At 37.8% G+C, this 15,886-nt stretch overlaps 1 protein-coding gene across 3 annotated transcripts in view; it reads right to left on the reverse strand.

Annotated features, from left to right (window-relative positions):
• Nucleotides 1-5,169: 5,169 nt before the first annotated feature.
• The window catches only part of LOC126278328 (eukaryotic peptide chain release factor subunit 1), a 45,524-nt gene continuing 34,807 nt past the window's right edge, over nt 5,170-15,886 (reverse strand). The window contains exon 9 of one of the 3 annotated variants that reach the window (XM_049978352.1): nt 5,170-6,056. In XM_049978352.1, coding sequence (XP_049834309.1) covers nt 5,974-6,056 — 83 coding nt within the window. In that variant the 3' untranslated portion in view covers nt 5,170-5,973. Of the gene's footprint in view, nt 6,057-7,509; nt 7,533-15,886 lie in introns of those variants that run through there. The other 2 variants (XM_049978371.1, XM_049978362.1) reach the window with 2 other exon arrangements.

The raw sequence follows: 15,886 nt of genomic DNA on the forward strand, positions 1-15,886 counted from the left end.
TCGGTTTACTTTCTGACGCAAACGAAAACTTCATAACTGTGGCTATTGGATATTAAATTTACACGCAGAAACTCAAGAAACTAAACTATTAAAGCACACAGGTGATATAAAATTCGCTCCTGATTAGGAACTCTCAATTGTCGCAAAAGCAATTACTTCCCTGTTGCTGTGTCTGTGTTTCTGTCTGCTGCTACTACTGCCTGAATCACTCAGGTAATGGTTTGATTATGTACAGAGCCGATAGTGGTCACCATTGAACTACCTGAGAATGCATTATTTGGGGGGAGGGTGCAGTGGCAGAAAGGGTCCTTTGTAATGGTTTAAAGGCCAACCATATAGCTCTTCAAAATCACAAGTTCCCATGTGCAGTGCACTGCATAAAGACAGCTTAAAAAGGCACACAGTGGGTGAGAAGTTTCTTATTGAAGAGCTGCCTGATAGTCGTATCTCCATTCTGGCTGTGTTTAAACAGAGGGATCCATGTAACAATCCAGTTTGATGGCAAGACCAGAAGAAAAATTACATCAAGACATCGAAACTAGATGCATAACACCTGTCTGTAGTTGCATTCATTTCATTCACAACAAAAAGGCATTCTGAACTTGCTAATGGAGAAAAACAAACAGGAAATGATATCTTTGCATCAACCTGATGTAATGGATAGTATAAATTTTTAAGTAGTCACAAATGACTCAAGGAGTGGAAAAAAAATTGACATTTCCTTTAGTAGTGCATGGGCACTTAGTTTACAAAATTAATGCCAATGAAGATGGCAATGCAATACTGAAATAGGAGACAAATTTTTCTTTTAGGAAGTCAATGAACAAAATTCTCCGTGCATAACTACACTTTTTCATCCATGTTTCAAGGAAATCCATGTCCTAAATGAGGAAAAGAAAGGACACATGTACATCAAATTCTTCAGCAGAAGCTAAACAACATTGTTGCAGAAGAGATACACCATCACATGCACTGGTGTGCTTCATCATGTAAATTAAAAATAAATTGACACAGATTGTCCATTATATAACTTCAAGAACTTCTTACCCTGGTAGAGGGCCTACACCCATGCTTTTCCCAAACTGTCCAAAGTCCTACATGCATTCCAGTATCCCTGCAAACTGAAGATGTTTTAAAAGGACACACCCCCCACCCCACCCCCCCACACACACAAACACAAACACACACATACACACTAAAGATGTTTTGCCAATTCATAACAAGAGAGAAGCAAATTAGAACCTGTGGGAACAGCCTATAGTTGTGTAACGTACAATACACAGTCTGTGATACATTTTTCTTTTTCTTTCTAAGCTCATAATAGTTAACACACTGGTTGCTTCAAAGCACTGAATTATGCAGAAATCATAATGTAGAACTGCTACCAGGCAGTCACGTAACCTGCCACTGCAGACGCAAGTCATGGCAGTGAAGTGGTATGTGCCAGTTCCTTGTGTAGAATGAGTGCAGTTAAGATAGCTCAACAAGGAGACATGACAACTAGGAGCCATCATACTGGGACACACATGGCCACAATGAACAAAGTTGCCCAGATTCACTGGTGTAGTAAGACAGACTACCCATGTCAACAAGGAATTTTATACCACAGGCAACCACATTGCAATGTGGGAATAGTGACCATAAAAATATCCTCACCAACAGACCATAGACAAGTACCACACCTTGTCAATAACAGTTTCAAACCCTACAGCAATTCCCACCACTGGTGAATGCAGTTCATGTGAGATCCGTCTATGAGAACACAAGAAGGTTGTCTGGTGCCTCACAAAAGGCCACTGCTCACAGAACAAAACTGCACTGCCTATGTGGTCCAAATATGGAAATGGACAGTAGCTGGCTGGAGGCATGTACTTTAGTTCAGAGTGACAATTTTGCTTCTCAAATGTAAGGTGTTGAGTGCAGTGACAGCCCAATGGTGCACTAAATATGCTGTGCAAGGTGTAGTTCAGGTAGTTCTGTGAATTTTTTGTTCCATGACTAGGCCATTGATTCATATAATCAAGAAGGTGAACCAGGACATTTATTTCAACATTGTGAGAAAGTGTTGCCCTTTCCTCTACACCATTATTATTATTATTATTATTATTATTATTATTATTATTATTATGCTTTGGACAACCCCTCCATCTTTCAAATTGTTGACAGCCATGCTCACAGAACTGCACTTATACATTCCTAATTTGACTAATACCGGGGCAACTTATTGCACCTTGACTGGTGCAGCCTTCCCAGGCTGTGAACCTGTTCAGTTATACGGCAATACTGAGCAACGACAAGTGAAGCTGCCTTTAGCTACACATTATTATTTTTTGACTGTTTCAAGATTTCTTCCTTAGCTTTCTTAAACAAATGCATGTTCCTACAAACTAATATCTTGATCTCTGGCATTACAGTTGTTATCATAGACTGACATTGTATTATGAAGAAGCACTTTTAGTCTCTCAAACAAAGTGACTTTATAGAAGTTTTATTCATTAATTACAAATACAACATTTTGTATTATCACGTTATAGGGGAGAGAGTGAGGCAGATATGATACACGAGTTGGGATGGAAGTCATTAAAGCATAGACGTTTTTCGTCGAGGCGAGACCTTTTTACGAAATTTCAGTCACCAACTTTCTCTTCCGAATGCGAAAATATTTTGTTGAGCCCAACCTACATAGGTAGGAATGATCATCAAAATAAAATAAGAGAAATCAGAGCTCGAACAGAAAGGTTTAGGTGTTCGTTTTTCCCGCTCGCTGTTCGGGAGTGGAATAGTAGAGAGATAGTATGATTGTGGTTCGATGAACCCTCTGCCAAGCACTTAAATGTGAATTGCAGAGTAGTCATGTAGATGTAGAACAGATCAGACCCTAAAAGAAATTCTGTAGTCCTGAAGTTTCCGCACCAGCAAACAGCAGAACCTGACTAGATATTTTCTGCTCAGAGGAAAGTGACAAAACATAAAAGGCATCGATTTCAACAAAGTCCAACTGCCTTCATGCAGAATACAAATCAGAAGCCCCCCCCCCCCACAACAATAATGTGAAACAGGTCTGCATAAGCTGACCAAAAACCTACAGAATATTTGACTACTTGGAACAATGTTTGAAATCTGGCAACCACCTTTCTTGTGTGCTGGCTCTTTGGGATCTAATCATCTATGGGCTGCTTCAGCTGGACACTGCATACCTAAAGAAACTTGAGGGGACACTGCCTTTCCGAACTAAAGCCATTATCAAAGCTACAGCATCTCATAGTAATACCAACTGTGTAATCTCTCTGTTTCATAATGTTCTTTAGGTCCTCCTGTTCTCCACTTCTTCTGTAGGTGTTTACACCACATTCATTGTGGTTTAGGCTGTAATTTAACTTACCATAATCTGAATAAAATTATGTAATGTTCCAAATGGAATATAAATAATAGGAGCAGCTCTCAATAATATCTAAGGCACAGAGTGATTAATAAGCACATAAACATGCATCTGTACATGGGTGAGCTTCAGCAACAGTACAATGTAGTTGTGCATGTGTATGTGTATGTAAGTATAGGTATTCAGTGCTATTTAGCTCTGAAGTATGTCGTCACCTGAAAGCTTAGCAACATTTTCATAATATTGCTTACCTTGCTGTTAACAAATATTTCATTTTGTACAAACAGTACATTACAGATTTATAAAAATATACAAATAAAGGTGTTACACTTCTCAATAATCATCTCTTGTTCCATTATTACAATGAAGACAGTATAAAAGACCATCCTTTTGTAAGCCCCAATTTGTTAAAAAGTAGGTTGCACGAGTCTAGGAGTTAATGTTGAAAAGCTGATTTTTGTATTCTGTGATTGCGCCCAAATTCTTAGTGCAAACTACTCACAGAGCACACTGCATAACCTGTAAGTATGATAAAATTTCCTTTCGGGTACATTTTACCACAAAAAGATAACATTTCAGGTCTACGCACACTTTTTTAAAAGATAAATACACCTAAAAGATTGTTAAAAACATCTAAAAACATTACAACACTGTTGCACAGCACAATATTTCTCTTCATACGTGCAAAATCATGGAGTTAAAAAATCCAGCTGATGTTGAGGTCAGTAGAGGTTAAGCAAGCAATGAATACAGAAGGATAGTGAAAAATATTTGAGTCTTCTTAAAATGAGCTGAGACAACACTTAGGTTGAATCATTTAGAGAAACTGTAGAAAACCCAAATATGGCTCAATGGCAAGCAATTCTAACTCCAGTGCTCCAGAATGGGAGAGCAATGTCTTAACCACTGTTCAACCTTGCTTGGCAACTTCAATGACATTCAGAATCTCAGAAACATCTTGCTGCCAGGAATTCTTCCCCCATGAAGTTTGTACAATGAACAAAATTACTTCAATACACACAAATGTGTGCAACATATTTTTGTCTCAAAAATTTGTATGACATTTATGCCACTGTTCATCTAGATGGACAGAGCACAATGCCACACACATCAATTATGATTACATAACGTTTAGGCTGACTCAATGCGCAAAATTTCTACAGAAGCTGTGCATATTATGCATGGATACGTCACTAATTGCTGATTATGACTGGATCACACACATACCATCAAAATCTCTATTAGACATTTATGAACTTCAACTTTCTGACACTCACTTTTATTCATATGCTTCACTCAATAACAATGTTTTTAAATTCTGGTACTTGGAGCTGGTAGGAGCAACTGCGAACATTTCTATATCACTTTCCAAATTAACACAATAAATCAAGGAATACGTTTAAGTTCCTTTGTGATTAGCCATATATAGTTTAACTGCATGTCACTGATAATACCAGAAACATTTGTCCCCACATCAAAAGATTACAGTAGTGCCAGAAATCACCCTGTATGATTTATTCTCATCTTACTCAAAAATTTAGTACAGAGTGAAAATTGGTAACAGATCAGCATTTCAATTTGCACCTATACTTACTTCATACTGTAGATGAAATGAAACTGCTAATTTCATACAAAATATATATTGAATTGTTGACAAACAGAATTACAAAAGCTTTTATGTACCGATTACTTCTTTTACTTTGTACAACCCCATACTCTAAAACAATTATAAAGAAAGTCTAGTATCATTTATGTAGAAGGATCTAATATAAATAAATAAAACAAAAGGAGCTCCATCACATGTTTAATATTAAAGTTGTGCCAAAATGCACAAAGAAATTCATTTCCACAATATATATGTATATAGTGTCAGAAATTAAACATGACAATACTCTGCAATCAACATCAATTTACCTCAACTATCAATGGCAGTTTACAGGTTATTAGTTTAAAAACCTTAACCAATAGAATCTTTCCATAAACAGGTTAAAATAATAATCCTGTGCATTTAGATACAGTAGAGCCTATTTCATTTGCAACACCAGAAATTCTTGAACTTTCTGATCCACAGAAATTTCCTGGTGTGTTTGTATAATAGAGCAGCTTAAATCTCAAATTTACAGCAGTGAAAGTGAAGCACAGGTACGAAGGATGCTTATCTTGGAACATTTAACATAAATAACTAAAATGTATAAACATAACGGTATGAAAAATTGTAAATAATCGTAGGATAAACATTTTCATTGTGTCCAATTCTCTGTTACAACCAAATGAAAACTCTTTGAGAAAGCACTTCAGGGTCTTAAGTCAGTACCTTGAGCATTTCATTTGCTCAGTGTAACTTGACAGTGAAGTCAACTCTGTGGTATTTACTAGAAATTTCTTATTCTTTGTCCACATGGCAGTCTTATTTTAAAGTTCCTCCAACAACCATGTTTTTAAAGAACTGAATAATGCATACTTCCGATCAGTATAAAGGCGTTCTTTATAATCGCAAAAACTTTTAACATTCACAAACATCAAAAACATGGTTCGGAGAGTTGGCCACCACATGCAGACGACAGTTCAGATAAAAACTATGTTACAATTGTTTCCTAGTAGTCATCAATGTCATATAGATCATCTTCCAACTCATCACACTGCATACTTTGGAAGTCTACCTTGTATCGAAGTAAACCTGCAACAATAAACAGTACTCATCTTTATGACATTCAAACAAAAGCTTCGCCAGCACTACAAGAAACAATTGTCATTTCTGTCTTACATAGCTTGCATTTTAGGTTACACTTTCAAAAAGTCATAAAATGACTCAATTGACATAATGGGCTTTCAAGCTGCCTACTGAAACAATATCATCACACTAATATTCTGTTTTCTTCATTTTAAGGTAAGATATGAAATAGTGGAGTATATTAAACTCAGAGTGAAAGCTATCAGATTAGAAGTCTGAGTAACAGAAAAGCTTTTTCTTGCTGCTAATTTCCTTCTGAAATTTTAGATCCTTTTCACAATTAGAGTCCAAATGATAAATTTCACAAATAATTCACAGATGAGACTGTTACACATAACAGCTTTCAAGTAACAGTTAAAAGATATGGTAGTAATTTTATTCCCTTTAACTTCCTTTAATAAACAAGTGTTGGGAATCGAAGGAGCAGGAAACATAGCAAACATATAGAGCGTCTAACACAGATTAATTGAATAAAAAAATTAAGCATGCACATTTTCACTTTTTCTTCTGCTTTAACTGATATCAACAATTTCAATAATTTTTGTTTTTTCTACGTGATGCAACATTCTGAATCAGAGATTTTCACAGTAGTACACCCAGAGAGGAAATATTTCTGGATTCTGCTATTTCACAGAAGATGTAATGAACAGGCTACATTAGAAAAATCAATCGTATGCACAGGTCACGTGTCTTAACTGAAGACCAAAGAGGAATATATGTGAAATATTCTGCAACTGGATACAGTCAGGATTACACTTGGATGAGTAAGTATATGACAAAGACCTATTCTTCAAGAACACTCAAGCTTTTACAAAAGATTTTTCACAGAAATAATTTTGAAAGTGATACAACATGAAAGTGCCACAGTATCAGAAAGGTTTTATTCACAAGAAATGCTCAAAATATCTGATACCAAAGAAACCAAATCTATGGGATTCTTCAAACTAGCTCAGCAGAATAGCTGTAAATTTATTAGCTTATACCATCACAGTTAACAGAAAAATTGCTCGTAACTGGTGCTACCCTGAAGATTGAATACAGCTGACATTTAAACGTGACTAGTAAATTAGTGTATGTCGTTTCACCAAAACAAAAACCATCAGAAACTAAATTTAGTATCAAGAGCAATGAACATTTAGAAAGGGTAATATTCTCAATTGCAACATCACATTCTCAACTTAAGACTTTCAGCTCAGACATGGCAATTGTCACACAGTAATGAAAAAATAGAAAATAATATTTTAGCAAAAAATTTGGTATTTATGACATAATTAAAAATATTTTACACAATTCTTCATTGTCTTCATAATGTAAAGAAAGAGTCCTGGTTCTCAAAAAGTGACAAAATAATTGAAAGAAGCTATTTAGACAAAAACTAAAGAAAGTAAACTCACCTGTTTTGTGGGCACTTACATGAGCAAGCTGAATAATAAAAATTAAATTTTAATACTGTATAAATGTTGCTCATAAAATTCACAGGTAATTAATAAGATAAGAAGCCTACAAAGTTTAAAGGAAGAATGATTTATATCATTGAGCATGCAAGACACGCACACCCAAAAATGTGCACACACACACACACACACACACACACACACACACACACACCGCACTACATCCACACATGCATAAAATTAAATTATGTCTAAGAAATGTCATGAAACACAAATTTTTCAAGTACGCATTATAAAGAAAGTACAAAGCTGATAGTTAAAACCTTGGAAATTCTCTACGTGAGTACAATAAAACTGACTTTCCTATTTTCTCGAACAACATCAGTAAATTACGTCTGAAAAATACAATAAATTTCAGTTCATAATGTCAAAAACCATACCATTTTCTCTTTAAAAACTTATAAACTGCAGTTTTTATCTATTAAGAAATTTCGAAGTAGAAGGAGTAACACATCAAAGCAAAATGATAAATTTCTTTATAACTTCTGTCTATCTTTATAATGTTTGCTAACTGTTTACTACAACTGACAACGAAACAATAAGTAAGGTATTAGAATTAATTACAAATAATATCATTCAAATAGCCAAACATTTGTGTGTATTGCAGAAAGGGGGCTTTGTAAACCAAGAAAACCATTTTTTCAATAATTTAGGCACATAACTTTCCAGCTAGACACAAAATGCTGGTATTGCAGTTTGGCAGGTGAACTAGGATGGGTAGCTGTGTTAGACACATGAAACTTTCCTAGCCTCCCAAAACCTGAAACACCTTGTCTGGTTCACGTTCACTGGTGGCTCCATAGTATTCCCCCAGGGCCAAGATACCCTAGTGTCATTCCTCCACAACCTCAACACTTCTCCCCGTATGCCTTACTTGGTCCTCTTCAACCTGTACATGATGGCACCATGCATATGTCTCTGTATACCAAACCCACCAATACCCAGCAGTACCTGCATTTTCGTAGCTGCCACCCATTGCACATTAAAAAATTAATCTCCTTTAGCCCATCACTTGTTGACAGTATCTGCATGCTGAAGGTCTCAAAGGCCTATCCCTCAAACCTAGTCCCCAGATTTCTTGCACACTCTTAACTGCACCACCACAGCCACCACTCTCCAAAGAAACAACAAAGGAGCCCCCTCCCACTTATCACCCAGTGCCAACAATGACTGGAGCAACTTAACCAGGTCCTTTGGCAAGGCATCGACTTATTGAACATGCTGACCAGAAATAAGTAGACCACACCCACAATCCTTTCCATCCTACCTAAAATGGTGTTCTGATGTCTACCCACCCTACAGAACATTCTGGTCCACCCATATGCCACTTCCACACACAACCCCTTGCCACATGTGACAGACCCAGATGCAAGACCTTCCAGATTCACCCAGCCAACACAGCCTACTCCAGTCCAGTCACAGGTTTATCCTATCCCATCACAAGCAGGGCCACCTGTGAATTCAGTCATAGTGTACCAGCTCTGTTGCAATCTCAGCACGGCATTGTAAGTGGGCATAAACACCAATCACAATGCATGGCTACTGTCAAACTGTGGCCAAAAAGTTGACCTCCCAGTGGCACAACAGGCTCTGCTGCCATGACAGCTTCACAACCAGTGGTGTCTTGGATCCTACCCTGTCCCCCCTCTTCACCAGATGGATTTCCTATCCATACACCTGCTGCCTCCGCATCCTATTCTACCTTGCACATCAGCTGCCTCCCTCCAATCCTTCAGCCACCTCTTTAACACCCCTCACTGATTCCTCCTCCTAATCTCCTCATTTCATTCCTTTTTTTGTCGAGTGAGGTGATTAGAGAGAGAAGGAATCAGTAGGGGGTGTTGGCGCCCCCCCCCCCCTCCGCTACTGATTCCTTCTCCCACTAATCACCTTACCCAAATTACCCCCTCCCCTGCCTGTCCCCACCTGCTCTCCTGTCAGTGTGTTTAAGCACCTTTTCATCACTTTTTTCGTGCATCAGACAACAAGTGGACTCCTTACACCTCAATTATTTATGCAGTTTGTCAAACAGTGTAATCAAGGACCTATCACTGATAGTGCAACAGCAGTCATTACATCTGAACCCCAACTGTGTTACAGAGAATGCTATCCTATTCTGGATACAGAAAGTGCTCTGATCTAGTTAACAACTGTCAATCAGTAGCTAGCAAGCATTATAACCAAAATAAATCTGTTTAACTATCTTGCTGTAACCCATTTGTTAACTTTCAAAACAATTGCACTACCTTATGTATAGATCAAGCGTGTAGTTGCAATACAACCACTTCACCTGTTCACTGTGACTAAAGTAAAACAAAACTGTCTTAAACCTATGATGTGTAAGTTTGGTTTGAAAACTTATGCTTTACTAGTCATGTTCCTATTATGGTGCTATTTTGTCACTTTTTCTTGTTAGCAAGTAAATGATAAAGTGGCACAAGAAGACCATGTATGAGACCCAACACAGAATTTAACCCCAGATTTTTGGACTTTTAAGCCAGTAACTACCCTTTAGTCACTGACCTATCCTCAGTGGCTGATGCCTTACTCCATGACAGACAGCTAATTCATCCCATAAACACTGCAGCTAGGAAGACTTAAAAAGTTATATTTAATAATATGATTTCACAAAAAGTCAAATGCTTTTTCTGTTAGAACTGATTATACTTGTTGGAGACAATTAAGACATGCGGAGGCATTACAATAACATTTTTGCTTTACTTCATAGAAAAATGAAAAACACAACAAACCAATACAACAAAAAAATAATTTACATGTTATGGGATGAAAAGGTGTACAAAAATCAACTTTACGTAATATCCATCATGTTACTGGATCCCAAACAAAAAAGTTTCTGCACCTATCCTTCAGCAAGATGATAAACGAGGGAAGCCACAAAGTGGTATGGATCAAGGCAGCGCTGTCGCAGTGAACATCTGAAGTAAAATTTTATCGCCTCACGGGGTTCCAGGTTACACACATTTGTGTACATTAATGATATTGTATGAAGATCCTACTTGAATATTGTTCAAGAGTGCACAAAATAGTGGCCATACATCTCTGGACTGAGCAGCAACAGTTTGTTCTATGATGCAGTGGAGCGATAGTTTAGAACAAGGAATCTACGGTATGGATGGTGAAAAGAAGCTGCATCATTTTGTGTAATTGATGTTATAGATTAAAGGATAGAGCCATTTCGAGACTTTACAATCAGCAACACCCCTCTCACTCACTCACTCACACACAAAGATACCACTGTGAACTTATAATTCCATCATGCATGAAATTAGCATCAATTTGAAGTTGATATCCAAAGCCCCGGCATCATGGGAAAGGTGTGTGTGTGTGTGTGGGGGGGGGGGGGGGGCAGGCAAGGTGCTGAGCTCTGTGTGTTTCACAAACATAGCAACAATTTTACAGCTGCACAACAAGCAACAAGAGTTTAGGCAACATTAACACTTAAAGTTCCTTCGTTTCACACACAAATGACGTACGACTTTCCTTCAAACAAAACTTAATCATTTCGTGGTCAAACTTTTATCATAGCAACTCTGATGTCTTAGTATTTGAAGAATACTGAATCATCTATATTTTTATATGTACAAACTTCAGACTGTACAACAACTAAATCCTAATGGCTGTGTCCTATACCTGTAAGTTTGTAAAAGAATTGTTTGTTAAAGCACTGAAGATGCAAACTTCATTTAAAATTTCTGGATATGGTATCAAGCCAATTTTCACTACAGTGTTTTGTCAATAATCAACTTCACAGGAACCGTTACACAATATCTTACACAATATCAGAGTTACTGAATGATGTTCAGTTCCAGGTCGTGGAGCAACAAGTCTTCTTTTAAGTACGAATGAGGTGCAGATGTCACTGTGACAGCTGATCACAATCTTGACACCTTAGCAACTCCTGGTTTCAACTAGACGGATCCACACCTCACACTGCCAGAGAGTCTATGGTAGCAGTGAAACATTTGGGCAACTGTGCCAGTCTTTCAATCTGACTTCTTTTTATGGAGAAGTCTGGTGAGCATCATACATCAGATTAAACCAAAACACTGGCTTACCTCAACCTACAGATGAAAGTAGAAATTGTCAAAATCCTTGGGGGAACACTGTGCCGCACTTTGCATAATCTACTACAATGACTTACTGGCTGAATGGTCAGCATTTGACTGACAATTTTTAAAATGTGGTTTCCAGTTCTGAACAACATTTTGAAACTTGGATGAAGTTTAGTAATACTCCATTTCTGTAATTATTTCATTTTTTTTTGTTTGTTTCTCTGCAGCAACTTTATATAATGTTCAGAATGATGACTACTTCTGCACAGAACAACTCAGTGCTGACAGAGTTGATGATCTGTATTCTTAGTAGTTACATTTGATTTACTCCTTGGTTCTATTATAACCACAGGCACAGATTTTCTACACGATCACAACAGCTGGTGTTATGTGGCATTGTCTGATGGTGTAGAAGAAGAAGAAGCAGCAGAAGAAGAAGCATATTGAAATTGTTATACGGCAGAACAAACAAATTTAACAAATATTGAGTTCAAGGAGGGCACTTAAGAATTACGTAACTTTGAATCCCACCTTTATTTTACAATACCCAGTAGAATCAATCTTGTTTGCACATTCTGTGCGATATCTGAACAATAAATGCAAAACACGGTAGTACATGACAATTGTTGATTAAGCAAGCACACAATACTGACCCCAAAACAGACAGACAGACAAACAAACAACTACTCAATGACATCAAATTTTAAAATTTCACATGTCTACTTTTGTGCACTGTCTAGACAGAAAATGTGAAAAAGAATGAGACGTATGTGATACTGTAATTATAAATGAAACTGGAATATGCTATTACTAGCTGAGCAACTGGGGAGGGGGAGAGGAAGGGGGGGGGGGGGGGGGGAGGCACAGCTCACCAGCCTCTTGAGGTCATCACCTTAATGTCCTTCAGGCCTGAAAATCATGTTACGCATCACAATGAAAAACTCAGGAATTTAACAGTTGTGCTCACAAGCACAACAATAGCAGGTTGAAAGACTGATGCCTTTTACGATAAGGGGTTAAATCCAATATTTTTGTCTTAATTCTCAGTCCCTGAAGACTGACGGCTGCTGGCATTCCGTAATTGCTAAACTGAAGGGGAAAGTGAGTGTCTTAACTATTTAGTCTGTATCTTTCAATCTTATCACAACAGTAAAAAGAGATGGGCTTGAAATACTTTCCTGAGTAAACCCATTCTTCAAGACAAATTTGTTTGAGAAGGAAAAGCCACTGTGAAGAAAAAGTGAAGAATTAACAGCAACAACTTCTGCTAAAAAGTTAGTTTAGAGTGTAATGCTTTTAGGCAGTGGTAGAACATTTGGAATATCTTTTAGATATTACGAGGTGTTGCTTAGAAAACTTTTGTACATTGCCATTTCCACCCTCGGTAACATAATCCAAAAAGATTTTAAGAACCAACACAAAATGACTATTCATCATTTATTCAATTGTGTTTGATGAACAGCTTGGCTAGATAACTCTAAAACAGTTTTAACCCTTTCACAGGCACATTTTTGCTAGTGGCTCAGGTCAGGTTAGCTTTTTTGAACCATATTCGAGTCGCAATCAATTGACTTTTTGTAATTTTGTTTTTGTGTAGCATACGACCAAAACCTATTGTAGGAAGTATTCTTCCCACTGCCATTCTGTGATTTGTTACAGATTGTCATTACACAAACCTTCAAAATTCTGTTTATAACACTGAACATCCACATGCTATGCTGCAGATATGAAAATTGTGTGATTTCCATTCATTTCCCTTAGTATGCCAAGGTACAGCAAATCACTGTAGAATGTAATGTAGAAACAAATCAATGTGTTCCGACTTCATAAGTGACATTAATAATTAACTCACAACAAACCAAAACTGACTGCCGTACCAGTTTTCATACACCTTGCACAGCATTCTACCCCAAAATGTCAAGCACATCTTGAGGAGTTACGTCTTCCCATGCGCATAACAAAACAATTTGGCTGGAAGTACGCTTCCCACAGCCCACAAAAAGAAATATTAATTTTGTTCTTAAGTATATGTCCTATGTCTCAGGGAATAACTACTTTGCCTTTGAACTTCCCAATGGCCTAGTTATTTGGTGGTATGAATATTTTCAAAAACTTCAAATGCACAAGAGACATTTGGTGACAATTTTTATCCCAGAATGAAATTTTCACTCTGCAGAGGAATGTGTGCTGATATGAAACTTCCTGGTAGATTAAAACTATGCATCAGGTCGAGACTGGAGATTGGCAAGCTTTACCGTTCTTTCTATCAACTTAAAGACCGAAGCATGACGACTCGCGACTCCTCCTCACAGCTTTATTTCTGCCAGTACCAGAAGTTTGGTAGGCAGGCGATGGGGTACCAGAGCAAGTAAAGTTTCGAGGATGATTCTTAAGTCGTGCTTGGTATCTTAGTTGATGAGCACTTGCAAGCAACAGGCAGAGGTCCCGAGTTCGAGCAACAATGTGGCACGGGTTAAACCCACTAGGAAGTTTCAAAATCTATGTCACAACAAATGAACTACAGCTGGTGAAACCAACTACCATTAGATGTGAGGAGCATACAGAGATTTAAAGAACTTTACCACTGTCAGTAAAGGGATTGAAAATGGTCTTTGCACACACTAAAAAGAGATTCAAAGCAAATTTTATAGACTATGTTGAAAATAGACCTTTTAAAACCACATTGTATCTTATATATTATTGCCTGTCAAGTGAAATTTTTATAGCTATATTCCTGGTTTAAAACCTGATTAAAATTTCTCCAAGTTTTAACATCTTGAAAGAATAATCTGAATGAATTTTAATTCACACATTGTTTAGGAAAGCATATCAATGACATATAATTACTTATGAAGTAATGCATAAAATGCGAACTCTTGAGAGACAGAAGAGCTCCATGTTCAACTATTTAAGAAGTTTCAAATGATGATGAAATAATGGGGTGGGGGGTGTTCAATTTCAAAATTGTCTGCATTTGATGCAGTTCAAAAGGGGCAATTTCAAGAACAGAATTTGCCTGTGATTCCACAACATTTCAATTACACTGCTCTGACAGTGGGGAACCACTGGATACAAGAGGGTCATATGAGGCAAAAGAGTGACTACTGAGGCAAGCAATGTAACCACAGCACAGTGTGACAACTGCTTTGTGTGCAGCAGCATGAAGTACCATAGTACTTGGGACATTCCTGCCAGCTTGATGCTGAAGCGATGTGTGTAGATCTCTCTGCGTCAACAATTCTGCACTGTACTTTACACACACACACACACACACACACACACACACACACACACACACACAAAAGCTTTCACTGGTTTCCATGTTCTGAGCTTGCAGGACCTTAGACTGAATTGAACAATGTCACTGGCCTACTGAGAAGCAAAACATACCATCTGAGAAAATGTATTTAGACAGCTATTAATGCACATTAATAAAGGGTCACCTGTATGATATACTTAACTATGCTGTGGACACTTTCAGTGTGGTGTCTGAATGTATGTGGAGGAACAGCAGACCCTTCTTCCGCAAAAGTCGAAACCAGAGACGGGAAGAATGTTGGATGCTGGGGTCTGGAGCGAAGTTGACATTCTAAATCATCCCAAAGATGTTAGACAGGATTAAAGTCAGAGTCCTCGCAGGTCAGCCCATTTCAGGAATGCTACTGTCCACGAACTATCGTCTCAGTGATACCACTTAATTACAAATTATGTTTTATGCTGACATGAACAATCACTGTCTCCAACTTGTTTCTCAACTGTACACAGAACATAATGCTGTAATACACGTTTACATCCTACTGCATTTATGTTTCTCCTGAGTGCAAAACAGGAACCACATATTAACCACGTGCAACACCCCCCACATTGCAGCACCACCCTCTTCGTACTTCACTGATGGTACTGCACATGATAGCAGGGGAATTTCTTCAGGCATTTGCCAAACCCTAAGCTCTCCATCAGATTGCCCCAGGGTAAAGCACAATTGATTGCTCCAAGAACAGTCATCCACTGTAGTGACATTGCTCTTCACATAACCTCAAGTGCAACTTTTAGCACTGACTAGAGAAATGTGTCACTCATGAGAAGCTGTACCCCATCCGTAACTCCAAATTCACAGTCATTGTGTTAACTGGACTATTGGTAGCACTTTGAAACTTATGCAATTCCTTCTGCTGATTAATGCAATCTTTTACAACCACCCCCTGTAATGTTCAATGGTCCTTGACCGTCTGTCAGCACATGAGGTCTG

This window comes from Schistocerca gregaria, chromosome 1 (assembly GCF_023897955.1).
Source record: "Schistocerca gregaria isolate iqSchGreg1 chromosome 1, iqSchGreg1.2, whole genome shotgun sequence".
NCBI classification, from domain to species: domain Eukaryota; kingdom Metazoa; phylum Arthropoda; class Insecta; order Orthoptera; family Acrididae; genus Schistocerca; species Schistocerca gregaria.